The sequence below is a fragment of the Dermacentor albipictus genome, chromosome 4 (assembly GCF_038994185.2).
Source record: "Dermacentor albipictus isolate Rhodes 1998 colony chromosome 4, USDA_Dalb.pri_finalv2, whole genome shotgun sequence".
Lineage (NCBI taxonomy): Eukaryota > Metazoa > Arthropoda > Arachnida > Ixodida > Ixodidae > Dermacentor > Dermacentor albipictus.
Genome location: NC_091824.1, coordinates 144,669,227 through 144,683,047, shown reverse-complemented (window position 1 = coordinate 144,683,047; position 13,821 = coordinate 144,669,227). Strand labels below are relative to the sequence as shown.

Genomic DNA, 13,821 nt, shown 5'->3' with positions numbered 1-13,821 from the left:
AAGTGCACTTCTTCCCACACCTCTTCTGAACTAATCAAGTTGGCAGACCTGGGGCATTAAGAACTGTAAAGGTGCAAACACGCAGGCTAGTGATATTCATCCCAGCCTTCGTTTGCCGCACAATCCAAGCTTCCAAAACCTATGCCTCAGCTTGCTGCAAGTGAGAACACAGCAGGGAACACGTGTGAGAAAGCCTACTCATGGAATTTTGCATACCATCTATGAGACTAGAAACTTAGCTTACAATTAAGGAAACGGGTCATACACATTTGAAGTTTTTTTTTATTTATTTATTTAGGCTGGTCAACGGAAATTAGGCAATGCTGCTTGCATTGGATGCAATCCTGGGCCATAAGTCTGCACACTCCTTTGCCACTGGTCCAGTGATAGCAGATCCTGGCATGGAAGAGAAAAGGATGGAAGAGCCATAATGCATAGGTATGCAATCAGAATAGTATATTCAAAGCCTATCTGCTCAAAAGTTAGTCAAAAGCCAACAAATATCAGTGCTCCATCAAAATTTAACATACCACTTCCAAATTAGGTTTCACTGAGCTCAAAGCACTGTTGGGCGTTTTAACAAAACAAGCTACAGCTGGCAAGACAAGGCTAATCGTCTGTCTTCGCTACAATGTGCTTGGAAGAGCACCCTAGGCCACGCTTTGGTTCTGCCTGGCTCTGCAACTTGCTAAGCTTAGATTACTAAGAATTGCAGTGAAATCTAATGACATCCTGCACTCATACTTTATGGCTAAAGTGAGAGAAAATGTGAAAGCGTGTTGCATTGTTCATTTATAGTAAGCTTAATAAATGCATTAAGCTTACAACAGTGAATTGAATGCAAGGTGAAAAAGGCACTATCGGTTCCCTTTTACCCATGTTTTGTACGATGCAACGGTGCTAACGTTAGCAATACAGAACACAAAAAGTGACTCGATGCAGTTACGCATTTTCATTTATCTGTATGACAGGGCATGGGGCATTGCATGCTTTTAATAAAAGACAAACCCGCCGCCATTCCCTGCTGCAGGCACTGCAAAGTGAGCTCCATATTTTGCTCTGGCAGCATAGTATTCTACCATCCCCCATCAGCTTGATTTAGTTTTGGTTTCCTTTTCCCTTTGCCGTCATAAAACGCAACACAATAGGGAAACAACAGTGATAGCAAATTAGTAGACAGCTATGTGAAAAGTAAGGATAGTAGTTTTGTCAACCGTATAAACTTTTAAACATTTGCTTACTAACAAAATACAAGCACGGTGCCACGCGCACAGGTAACATTGAACAAGGCTCATTCAATGGCCGCAGAAACCTTTAATCAGAACCCTGGAGTGATAAAGTGCTGCAGCAGGGGCGAGCAAATTGACCTTTGTGCGGCCTCTCGCATCAATGTGAACTAAGCGATGAGAACACAACGCGGTGCGTCTAGATGTGTAGACTCTCTATCGCAGATCACTTTCAAGGTAGGGGCCGCACGGCTATGCTCATACAGCAGTTGCTGGAGGAGAACACCTCTTCTGTTTGCACCAGTCCCACACACACAAGTTTCAGGAACTCCTAACGCCCGTGATGCACCCTAATTTCCGCCCATCTTCGCACACGTGATCACTTTCCTTTTAATCGCTATATCATGATGAAGACTCAGCATGTCTTCTCAGTCGGCACTTCCATGCTGATAGAGCAAACGCAGAAAACGGGAAGCGTGACCATGGACTACCCCAAGCACAGGTACTGCAGCACACAGAGGAAGCTACGGCAGCTAAGCTCGAAGTGTTGATAATTATAAACGATCATTGCATAACAAGACAGAAGCAAATGCTACTTGTCTACTTCTATTCAATTCTTAGAAAAAGAACCTATTGATGTGACGTTTGACAACGACGTGGGCAGTCTAAAGTTTTCACTTTCGCTTGATTCTGTGCATCCGGCCCTTTCGCATTTTAGTTCAATTATAGCGTAACACTGCGCTGGTTTTGCTGGCTCACTAAACACACACAAACTGGAAGTACATAGCAGAGAAAGCCACATAGGCAGCAGGAGCCGTCGACAGCATGTCGCGCTCTTTGCACCTTAGATTGCCGAAATTGAACCCAGCATCATTGTCTTCAAAGACGTTTTTGGCAACGAGCATCAAAAATCCTGTTTACAATTTTGCGTGTGCTTTTTGCTGTATTCGCTCAGTTTCTGGCCACGCTTGCTGCGTTTAAAGAAAGGGGGGGGCACGTAGTGGGAGCTGTCTCGTGCGAACAGCTGGCATAAATCAACAGCAATAAAGGGTGGTGATGATGTATGTTAACGTTGCCTCTCCCCACTTGCAGGCGGCTGAGTTGGATTGCGCTAGAGGTATGCGGACCCTTCAGGCATGGTTTAAGTCTAAGATTATGAAATGAAGCAACATTTAAATCAATACATTAAAAGCAATAACTGAATTAAGACAGTATATTTAGCAGTACTCTTACATGTACTTTGTTCAGTAGCGTTGGCTACATAGCTACACTCCCTCCAAAAGTACAGAACCAACTATTATATTATAGATGTGATCCTAACCATGCAGCAAATCTTGCAACTGTCCCAAAAGTAGTGATGAGTTGCAAGGCTGCTCATGATTATGTCGCAGTGAACAAAACTGCAACAATTGAACGTGACATACAGGCTTAAACTGAAACGTACCAAAAAGTACACAGTTACTAAATGTGGCGAAAACATGCCACAGCACACTAAGCATGGTGACCAGCTGGCACATTGGCCGATATACTGCGTAATACCAACAAATGATTTAACCTGTAGAAATATTGATTAGCAAAGCAATTTGCAAACATTAGTTCATATCAAACTTAACAAGATGCAGAATGCTTACCCTTCATCTCTCCTTTGTTGTTAACTATGACACCAGCATTGTCTTCAAAGTAGATGAACACCCCATCCTTCCTCCGGTATGGTTTCCGTTGCCGAATGACAACAGCCGGCATGACTGCATGACAATATTAACTTTAATAAAGGCAACTAGTAACATGACACAAATGCAGCTAGCAAAACAAGAAAGGAACTGCTGTAGAGACGTGATAGCTTCAGCTGTGAATCTAAACCTTATTCCATGCTTAGAGAAAAACATGGTTGCAAGGTGTAGCAACTTGACATACCAAGCAAAGCTAGAAAGCATAATGGCTTAACAGCTTTTAACAGCCACCTGTGCCCGCCCCAGGGCCCGAGCAACAACTGCGGACCTACATTTGTTAAAATTACAGATGTAATTACCTCTTACACTGGTGGCCATAGCAGTTAAATTCAGTGTGGAGAGATGCCACATGCTAGCCTCTGAAGCACATTTGGAGTTCTATAAATGATCTTGCATAAGACTGTGCAAGGCTTTTCTGGCATGCACAGGAACAGTACTCAGGGTGTCTACCAAGCTGACATTTCCAAATTCCCTGAGTTTTCCAGGTTTTCCCTGAGCACTTTTGCTAAATTCCCTGAATGAGCCAGAACTTTGTTTTATGTCAAGACAGGCTGACACCATGTTGCCCGATACTGTCACTCTCTAGTAAGCATGTTGAAACAAAAAAATGACTTAATCCAGTTTGAATAGTAAGGATTATATCTATTTTATTTATAAAGAAAACAGAAGGAAGGTGTTAGTAAAATGCACAGTGAAAAAATGATAAAACCCATTGCAAATTGGGTCGAACAATTACAAATAAGAATTTAAGGAGATGCATACATAAGCAAATATTTTTTTAATATGAGCTATTTCTATCAACTGATAGCAAGCTCATCGGTATGAGGCCTGAACTTTGTCACAATTAAGATTCTCTCTCAGCAGCTGGGAAGTCAATCTCAACTGTCCTGACAATGACATACTCTCAGCCCGTACAAAACATCTCAGTGTAGGGTTTCACTGCTTTAAATAGCTTATTTTGGTTTGAATGAGGGACACCTGCATCTCGGCATCAGCCAACGCTTTGTTTTTTGAGCTCAAGCTCCTTCAAAAAGGTGGCGGCACGCTTAATTTCCCGTTAATTCCTCAGGACGTCGGTCCTTCCTGTTCTCATCCTCCTTCTGCCACACGTTCACCCTATGGATCATTTGAAGCATCCTCTTGGTCAGTTGTACAGTCAACGTCCGAAATTTCGGACTCCCTAGGGGCCACAAAAACATCCGAAAAATCGGGCAGTCCAAAAAAAATGAATGCATGTCTCTAACTGCCTATAAGGGCTAAAATTGGCACAGGCAGGTCCGCAAAAGTTCTTAAGGCCTGCCAGTACACTTATTAGGCATATCAGTGCTCGTGCTGTGACAGGAGATGGGGGTGCACGCGCGTATATTTAAGGAATACATACTGTGTCCCGTGACAATTGCCCCTTCCAACGCTTGTTAAGCTTCACCGCCTAACACTGCTGTAATGAGGCGAAGCTAACTTTCGGAGGCTGGCATTACGAAACGCGCTGTGTGTGCTCTGAGAGCTTCGAAGCCAATGGCGAAGATTACAAACGTGGTGTTGGTGCCATTGCTGACAGCGGCGAATTCTTTCAATGAAAAACACGGCACCGCACGGCAAGAAGCTTAACAGCGAACGTAGAAGCAGCTAGGCCTAACGTTGCCGAGGTGGTAGCTACAGCCATAGAGTTTCCTACAAAACTCTATGGCTACGGCTGCCGGCGGATCTGCGTGCGATAGTGCCAGTTCGAGGCGGCGAGATAATCAAAATGGCGGCGGTGGCGGCTTTAATTCCATTTCAGACCTGCAGTCGGGGCAATATACATTTACTATATGGAGTACGTGGTGGTGCTGCAAAGCCGTGCAAATTATCGGGCATGTCCGAAAAAGCGTCTGGAAAATCGGTCGTTAACTACTCTGGCAACACATCGTGCCGATGACACGGCGTCAATGACGGTTCATTGCGATTCCTCTGTTACTGGAACGAGCATTAACACGACTTTCGTTCCCTTTTAATAAAGTTACAGCTAATTTTCCCTGACAGAAGCACAAATTCCCTGAGTTTTCCCTGAGTTTTTCCAGACTGTTCAAATCCCCTGAGAATTCCCGGTTTTCCCGGTTGGTAGACACCCTGAGTACTGCAACTGTGCTGTCAGAATGGACTTAAACCGCACCACAAAGTCACTGCTGTTACCGAAACAGCACACCAGGTCAGCAGGCAGGACCTGTTGAGTGGTTGCAACCACTGCAGCCGAAATGCAATAGCTGGCAAAACGAGCGACTACTTTTGCTATTTGTTGTCGACATGTGCCACACACCAGCACATTCTTTTTCTCCCAATACAGCTAGCCAATATGCCATTATGTTCAACCACATTAACATGGTGGCGATTACGGGGCAAATTACGCCCAGATGTGAGGCCATGCAAAAGACAACTTTGTGGTTGGGCTGTATGACAAGACATACCCTTCTTCCTCAGCTCGGGCTTTCCCTTCTTGACTGTGGCCACAATCATGTCACCAGCACCTGCAGCTGGGAGTCTGTTCAGACGACCCTTGATGCCATTGACGGCTATCACGTAGAGGTTCTTGGCTCCTGCATACACAAAATGACAACGAAAAAATTTAGGACTGTAACGATTAAGACATTTATGCTTTATCTAATGCACATGGCAGGGAAACATTTTGGGAAACGGAGCGCGCGCCATGGCACATTAACGCGTCGGTTTCCATCGCTCCCTACTTGAAAAAGCCGACAAAAGAAGATGCGCGTGAACAACGCCACGTTTTTTTTTTTTTTGTAGAAAACAAAAGCTAGCACCTGCTAACACCACCTCATGGCTGACAGTTATCCTTACAGGGTTCGACGTTCCCATTCAGACGAAGCAAGTTGCTATTCCTTTTCGATCACTAAGACATCACTACGATATCACTTCATTCCTATCACTACCATTTGAAATGAAGCACATACCTGTGTTGTCGGCGCAGTTAATGACTGCACCAACAGGAAGACCGAGCGAAATGCGGAATTTCGCTCCCGCGGCTCCACCACGTCCTGGAAACCAAGATCAGCAACATTCAAATATGAAGAGGCTCCTCACGCAAGCTATTAGTGAATCAATACGTGTCAAATACAATGCGACAGGCTATAACAAAGTAAGGCACCAATTTATTCGGTGTAAGAACAAACTGGTTATTTTAGTAATGAAGCACCAAGGCGGCACAGACCGGGCGGTCTCACGAACGTTTTAAAGAATAATCACATCTAATCTGAACGTCCAAGCTTTAAATAAAAAGTAGAATAAGCATCTTCAAGCACTGCTGAAGGCTCATTTGACATAACAAGCCTATTAAAGTTATATGTGCAGCGATTAATTACGATTTTGAATTCAGAAATATCGACATACCTCGCTTAGACATTTCGGCCTGTTGGAAAAGGCCTCCTCGCGCATGCGCAAGTTTACAACAGACACTCAAAAAATGTGAAACAGCTTTTCCGGGTTGAACAGTTTATTAATTTTTCTGTAAGCTTTTACTATATAATTAATTTTGTAACACTTTTATAAGTATACAAACATTATTGGTTTAGAAGTTTGGTAACTTGACAATAACGTTATTTGATGTTTCCGTTTCTTCTGTTGACGTTTTTTCGAGGCCTGCATGTTTTAGACATATTTTCAGTCGGTTTTTTTTTCGGCGACTTTTCGGTGTACTTCTGTGACTGTGAGTTTCAGGACGTTTTTCTTGGTGAAGTTCCACGAAAAAATCTGGATTACTTGGCTCCCTTGCGGTTCAGTACGTGTCTTTTCGGCGGACAATGAGCTCTAAAAAGTGTGCGCGGTGTGAAAAGACGGTGTATCCTCTTGAAGAGTTGAAATGTTTGGACAAGGTAAGCCCTTCTTTAGTGTTCTCGATAACATCTTCAAAACTACTGCTTGAAAATCAAGGCAAGGCGATGCATGTTTCGATCTCTGCCCTTCGACCCGTACCCCGTTTGCTAAGGCTACCTCGCTTGATATCCTGTTGAGCTAATTCCGGATCTCGCTGTCCGGTCTATGACACTACTCCTTGAGACGTGCCAAGTCGTGTGCCTGCGGACGGCCTGTAACGTCACTAATCATTCCTGTCATAGTGACATTGAGTACCTAAGGTGCTGTCTAGGTAGTTTCCCCTCCTAGTACACGTTTCGCGACACCTTCGTTTCTTCACTGTACAGTTCCGCAAAGTTGTCACTTCTAAATTAGGGCATTATGACTACTAGCGGTTCACGTTACAGAGGCGCAAGGTCGATGGGGCCGTTTCTGACGCGTTCGGGCGCTCTTCGGCGGCGCCCCCAATCTTGGGCAAGAGAGCTCGCTTCGCGAGACGGGCGCCGATCGCACGCTCTTCTTTGGCAGTGTGCAATTTTCCTGTGCGTGCTATACTGGAATCGCACTCGAAAGGACGGGTGTGGCCATCGCCGCAGAGCATTCGACGTGCGCCAGAAGCATCGTTTCTGGATGTCGCTACTGCGGGTGACTGTTGTTTGGTGCTTCCCGACAGATATGGCACAAAGGCTGCTTCAAATGTCAAGAATGCGGCATGACACTAAACATGAAGACGTACAAGGGATTCAACAAGCTTCCCTATTGCAGCGCGTGAGTATGCAGTTTCCTTTTGCACCTGTTTACTGCCTCGATCCGCCGCATGTTGGCAAATGTATTGTCTCGATCTGCGCGTAGCGCACGTGTGTGCTCGGGAAAAAAAATTTCAGCCGCAGACTTCCGTAAGCGACGTGCGTGACGATTAACCAAAACATGCTCGTCTCGTTTTTGTTTCACAGGAGCAGGCTTTTAACTTTTCCGCTAAGGTAAGCGGGGTCACCGCAGCAAACAGTTTTGCTGCAGTTGTAGTATGTGCTAGATGCAGGACTGATTTTTTTTTTTTTTTGCAAGTTCTGCATGCGCGCTTGTCGCAGCCTGAATTGAGTGGAACACCTTGTGCAATTGCGCTTACTGGGCTTCAGCGGCGTGTATGGAGTTCACGTTCCCTTTATGTTAATTTTGAGTCTGTAGGGTGTTCTTTGCAGTACTCCAGTTTGATGCCGATAATTCTGGTAAAGAATGGCTCACTGGGAAGCCAGAATGAACCGTGTCTGGATAGCTTACAGCATAGCTGAGTTATTTGGTTATGTGTCAATCCTGTAATGGCACTATTAAGCCAATTAAAAAACTGCCCCGAGATTCATTTGTCTAGTGCACTGGCACACATTTTGACGTGCACAAAGTCACCCTTCATACTTTAACCTTTTCAAAGAGGCGTACGCCAAAGTCTGCCAGGACAAAGGTCACATTTTGTTACTGATAATTCATGGCTAGCTTGACATGATAACTCAGTCGATTTTCTGAGTCATATCTCTATCAGTAGGGTCATTGTAAGGACTTCCTTGTATGTAATCAGTGGTGACGGGCATGGGCATTTATGGTGAATATTTGGCCTGTACGAAATGGAGATGTTAATATTGTACACTTGTTTCTTCAGTCAGAAATAATTTTCATGCTTTGTTTTAAGTAGTTACATGGGGACAATGTTCATTCTAAGTTTGGGATTGCTGTGAAAGAGATAACTAGCAAAAAAATGCTGACGTATTTTAGCAGGCAAAGAACCATATCTCATGGCAATTCTGACGTAGTGCCCTGGAACCATCATGTTTAACACTTCACTGGGAAATCATACCAGGCTGCATGTTTTAACGCAGTAGTGTTAATGACTCCGTGTCACAAAAAATCCGGCTTCGGACGTCGCTTCAGCAAAATGAATTTCGAACCAAATTCCGGACCACTCATATCCAACCACTCTTCTACCACCAAAGTTGCTCATGCATTTTCTTTCTTTCTTTACATAATTGTTCCTTGGAATTATAAGAACTGCAGCCCACAAACAAATGTAATGAAAAAAAGAAAACGACCGCATATCTTTTATTTTAGCTGTTCTCAGACAGAAATATTAAAAGTGCGTTTCTACCAGAAAGCTTGCCTTCGTGCATAACGTTCACCACCAGTGTTTCCCGATAAACGTTAGTTACATGAGCTGCAGTTGCCTGAAAGCATGAAAAGCAGTCAGGTGTCTGAATGCTATCGCATTCCACTCTTAAAGCCAAAGCTTAAGCGTCCTCCATATTTTTGGAAGATTCAAAGCACTTTCATTGAATTGAAAACAAATAACTGAGATGACAAATAAAATAAATTGTTTTTACTGGGTAATGGGCATTAGGGTGGGAGGGGGGGATATGTCAACTTTTTTTACTGTTATTATTATACTAAGCAGATGACTTGCATAATCAAGGTCTTTATGCTTACATTATGTTACTGTCAGCAGTGGAGGCATCAAGTACTGGTCAGATGATGTACAGAGTGTTTCTGAAAATGCATTTGAAATTTATTTAACATGTGGGATGTGCCATAACTAAACGATTTCCTTAAAGGGACTGACAACCAATTTTCATGGTACCCATTTTTATTTACTGCAATGGAAAGCTTACCAGTCAGAGTGTTTATTCATGAAGTGCTAACGCAGAAAATGCCGTGGAGCATTTTTTGTCAGAATTTTTCAATCTGCAGTGAGGATGCAGTCGTTCACTAGAAGCATGCTGAAAATGGTGATAGGTGAGTGCAATAGCGATTATACGCTGGCATTAGTGGGAGGCAGACAACAAGTGTGGCCATGCTGTAACAAAGTACAATTTTGTTTATGAAGTTGATATTCCTGCAATTCATGTTTTCTGAATTGTTAAATGACTTCTGTGATAATAGCTACATGTTTTCATGCTTTCCTGCCCAACTGTATTGGTATTTGACCAGTCAAAATGAAACCAATTGGATCGAAAACGAAACGATGCCGTTACATGTGATACGGAGTTCAGCGTGTTGCCATAGCCACACGTGCGTTTTTGATTTTTGAAGCGTAGAATTATGTGCGAGTGTCTAATAATGTACCAACTGCAACTTTAAGCAATAATTGTCATGTACTTAACAACAGCCAATTTACATACAGCAATATCATAGAATACATCTGAAGTACCAAGATTTCACTGCTATATCTCGCCACTTGCTGGTTTTTTAGAGTTTCTTTGCCAATTTAAAACTATAATTCCTACTTAAATCGCAAACAGTATGTTGGATTCTATCACTATAAATCACGGTCATTTCATTTTCATCAACGTCTCGCAACAAATTCTGGCCAGTTGTCAGTCCCTTTAACATTGCTTTTACTGCAGAAGCACACATTTTAACATAACTCATAGTAGTTACTAGACAAATTACTATAAAGATTAGTCTAAATAGCTTTTTTAATTGAGGTGGGCAGTTACATAGTTTTTCAAATATGAATTGTAAGTATTGAACACTGAATCAGTCAAACGCAGATGTATATCTTTTACAGCAGAAATATTTATTTCGGTATCAGCAGCATGCCTGTACTGACTAGTGCAAAAAAGACTGCTAACTATCGGGGACTAAGGATCAGTTTTATGTACAAGATCACTAATTGTTATTAAAAAAACTGTACAGATAAAAAACTCAGCTTTAGAGCCTGGTTGCAAACAAGCTTTCCAAGAAAGAATGGCTGCTGTACTATGAGCTTACCAAAAATGCTAAATAAATGGTTGCAGAAAAAAATATCAGCTGTGGAAAAAGAAAAGCTGCTGAAGGACTTTTGTGCCATAGGCACATGTGAAGCTGAGTTCTCATGATGCACCAAATTCCGTGGATGAGCATTGCATGGCTCATTACCACCCATCATGCAGCACGCAAGGATGCTGCAGATAAGCTTCAGAGGGCTGACCCACAACGTATTGTTGTGGGTCAGCCACGTCTTGCTCATTCATGGAATTTTTGCTTTTGTGTGAATCTAGCTTTAATGGGCCCGTTGCATGGAAAACATCAGAGGTTGTGGTGTAGAAGAAAACTGCTACATGACTAGAGTGCCAAAACAGTAAATGGCAAACTGCAAGCAAAAATCACAGGTTATCACATAGGTTTCCACTGTGGAACCAGAAATGGCTTGCATTAATGTTTTTGTTTATGCATTGCTTGGGAACTTTCATCATTGTCTCAGGTCTGGTAATTTGTGATAGCTTGTTAGTAACAACACTTCAACATTCAGGTATTGCAAAGTATGCAGTTGGCTTTGAAAATCCGAAAATACTGAAGAGTTCCTTTTCAAATACGAGTGGTTAGCATGTAGTATTTGAAACGGTTAATGTTCACCCATCCCTACTTTTTAGAAAAACGAAAGGAGTCATTCAATCCTAATGCTAGACTTGTAGCCTGTCATCTGTATATTCATAAACAGTTTCAGACATGGAAGAGGCTGACACTGCTAATGCAGTGTGATGAATTCTGGCCACTTTCACCCAGAAAACTGAAACAGAATGGCCAAAGACCATGACTACCAATCTCTGAATGACAATTGTCATGAGTGACAAGTCTGTTTATGCCTCACTGTCAGGCAAGCATGAAGTGAACATCCTTATCAAGCAGCATTCTCACTCATTTGATTTGTGATAATTCAATGTACTAGGGACAACCTATTATGTTTGTTATCTAAAGGTGAACTAAATAGGGTCCAAAGCAGAATTGAAGGGTTATTACAGACATCAAGTGTGCCGATGACCCAAAACGAAAAAAAAAAAAGGATTGTGTACAGATTATGAACCTTAATGCAGTGACTGGGTTGGCATCACTATCTTGTGATGATGCCAGTCAACATACACAGTAGTCTGAATATCAAAGGTGTGGGCGTGTTCTGACTATTGACACTGTTTGAATTTCATCAGCAGGTTTGGCCCCATTGCTCCAAGTACCTTGTTTATATGAAGTGCTATAAGATTTCACTGCGAATATAGTGAGCCAATCTAAGTTCTGATGTTTGTGAATTAGGTGGAATCACCAATTACTACTCAAGTTTGGATTATTGCGGGTTACCTCTGCATCAACGCTACTAGATTAGTAATCTAGTAATCTTACCTGTGCATTACAGTGATAGCTATTATGGGCTCACTCCTCTTGTCGATTTGATGTCTACCATTGTCTATCACAGGAATCGCAAAGGGCTTTCTGAGAAGTTCACGCCAAAATAAAGAAAAAAAATATATAGTGCTTTGCAATGCATTAGAACTCTGGGTGCTCACAATGCCACTCATGGATTTCGTCTTTCAGCCATTCTACTGATGCTATAGTAGAGAATATAGTTTCTGTAGAGCACAGCCATACTGCTAGCTTCTGTGACGACTGATGCCACATTCTGCATCTTATCCAAAAACCAGTCGTATGAAGCGCGTTGCAAGGTAGGAAAGCAAAAAGAAGTCAATGTCTGTCCACTTCACTGCTAGGGTGGGCAACCTCCACAAGCAAAAACCACTGAGGCTAGTAATTGCTGAGAAAAGCTTTTGCTTCTCGAAAGGAAATTACCTTCGCGCATTGGGTGCACGTTAAATAACTCCAGGTGGTCAAAATTAATCTGGAGACCCCACTACGGCATCCCTCATAATCAGATTGTTGTTTTTGCATATAAGAGACCCCAGAATTTAATTTAATTAGTTGACAAGACTGCATTCTTGCATTTGCAAATGCTTGCTCCAGCCAATATTGTATGAATCAGTACAATACTTTCTGTGCATAATATTGTGCCAGCTATTGCATCACTGCGTCACATTAAGGCCAAATCTGCAATTTTATAATATGCATTTATTTATTTATTTATTTATTTCCTCAAAGGTCTCTTGTTGAGACATTACATGAGGGAGTGTGGGGTTAGTGACAAAGAAAGATACTACAAATTACAATGGGATATTTTCGATGAGTCGCTTGAATGCAAGTGAGGTCGGTGATAGTGGCAACTTATGTGGGCAGGCCATTCCCGTCTCGTGTTGTGCGCAGGAAAAATGATTGCTGTAAAGTCACAGTATGGGCTTGTGGGGGACATACTGTGTTAGAGTGACTGGTGCAGGCAATACGATGTGCTCTTTTTATGTACGGGTTGTCAAAAGGCAAAGAATGGAAAAATTCATTTTAAAAATGTTAAGACACGCTATTCTACGACGTGAGGCTAGAGAGGGTAAGTTTATTTGAGCTTTTAGTGCTGAGATGCTTGAACTGAACGAATAAATTGACAGGATAAATCGTGTCGCACGGTTCTGAACCGACTCGAGGGTGTTAATAAGGTTATTGTGGTGGGAGTGAAAAATAGCATCGGCACACTCCAGCTTGGATCGCACAAAGGTTAGAAAAGCATGTTGTTTAATAGAGGGAGGAGCGAGGAAAAGGTTACGGCGTAGATAACTTAGAGTACGATTAGCAGAATTTATTATGTGGTTAACATGACAGGTCCAAATTAAGTCACGCGAGATAGACACACCAAGTTATTTGAATGAATCAGTTGTTGCAATCTGCATGTTATTGATGCTATAATTAGGCATATCCTAATTATGATGACGATGAATAGACATTAACATGATTTTAGCTACATTTAATGATGTGAGCCAAGTGTTACACCGGTTTTGTATGTGCGATAGGTCATTTTGTAACGCCAAATGGTCGGTGGGGTTAGTAGCTGCTCGGTAAACCACACAATCATCTGCGAAGAGTTGGATATGAGAAGAAATATTACAAGGCATCAATGTATATTAAGAAAAGGAGGGGACCAAGTACGGTACCTTGAGGTACGCCTGAAAGCACGGGTGTTAAGGATGAAGAGTGTGAGTTAGTGTATACGAACTGCTGACGGTTAGTTAAAAACCCTTAGAACACAAGGATGAATGTTAAGACTGGATAACTTTATTAAGAGACGACCGTGAGGGACCTTATCGAACACTTTTTCAAAATCTAAAGATATTGTGACAGTCGAGATT

The 13,821-nt window shown here is 42.3% G+C and overlaps 2 protein-coding genes across 5 annotated transcripts in view; one reads left to right on the top strand and one right to left on the bottom strand.

Moving 5' to 3' along the window:
- Window positions 1-255: 255 nt before the first annotated feature.
- Window positions 256-6,408, bottom strand: RpL23 (ribosomal protein L23). The gene is made up of 5 exons (XM_065432112.2): window positions 6,341-6,408; window positions 5,905-5,988; window positions 5,401-5,529; window positions 2,858-2,971; window positions 256-396 (listed from the first exon to the last, which is right to left on the bottom strand). Exons 1-5 carry the CDS (start codon window positions 6,351-6,353, stop codon window positions 314-316), a joined length of 423 nt encoding a protein of 140 aa, XP_065288184.1. The 5' UTR covers window positions 6,354-6,408; the 3' UTR covers window positions 256-313.
- A 185-nt stretch (window positions 6,409-6,593) lies between these two features.
- The window catches only part of Lasp (LIM and SH3 domain protein Lasp), a 30,579-nt gene continuing 23,351 nt past the window's right edge, over window positions 6,594-13,821 (top strand). For 2 of the 4 annotated variants that reach the window (XM_065432111.1, XM_065432109.1), the window contains exons 1-2: window positions 6,596-6,822; window positions 7,476-7,570. In XM_065432111.1, coding sequence (XP_065288183.1) covers window positions 6,751-6,822; window positions 7,476-7,570 — 167 coding nt within the window. In that variant the 5' untranslated portion in view covers window positions 6,596-6,750. Of the gene's footprint in view, window positions 6,823-7,475; window positions 7,571-13,821 lie in introns of all 4 variants that reach the window. The other 2 variants (XM_065432110.1, XM_065432108.1) reach the window with 2 other exon arrangements.

Coding starts and splice junctions, on each gene's coding strand:
- RpL23 (XM_065432112.2), bottom strand. Junction 5,530..5,904: donor TAACTGCGCCGACAACACAG/GTATGTGCTTCA, acceptor TTGTGTATGCAG/GAGCCAAGAACCTCTACGTG. Junction 2,972..5,400: donor GCCCGAGCTGAGGAAGAAGG/GTATGTCTTGTC, acceptor ATTGTCATGCAG/TCATGCCGGCTGTTGTCATT.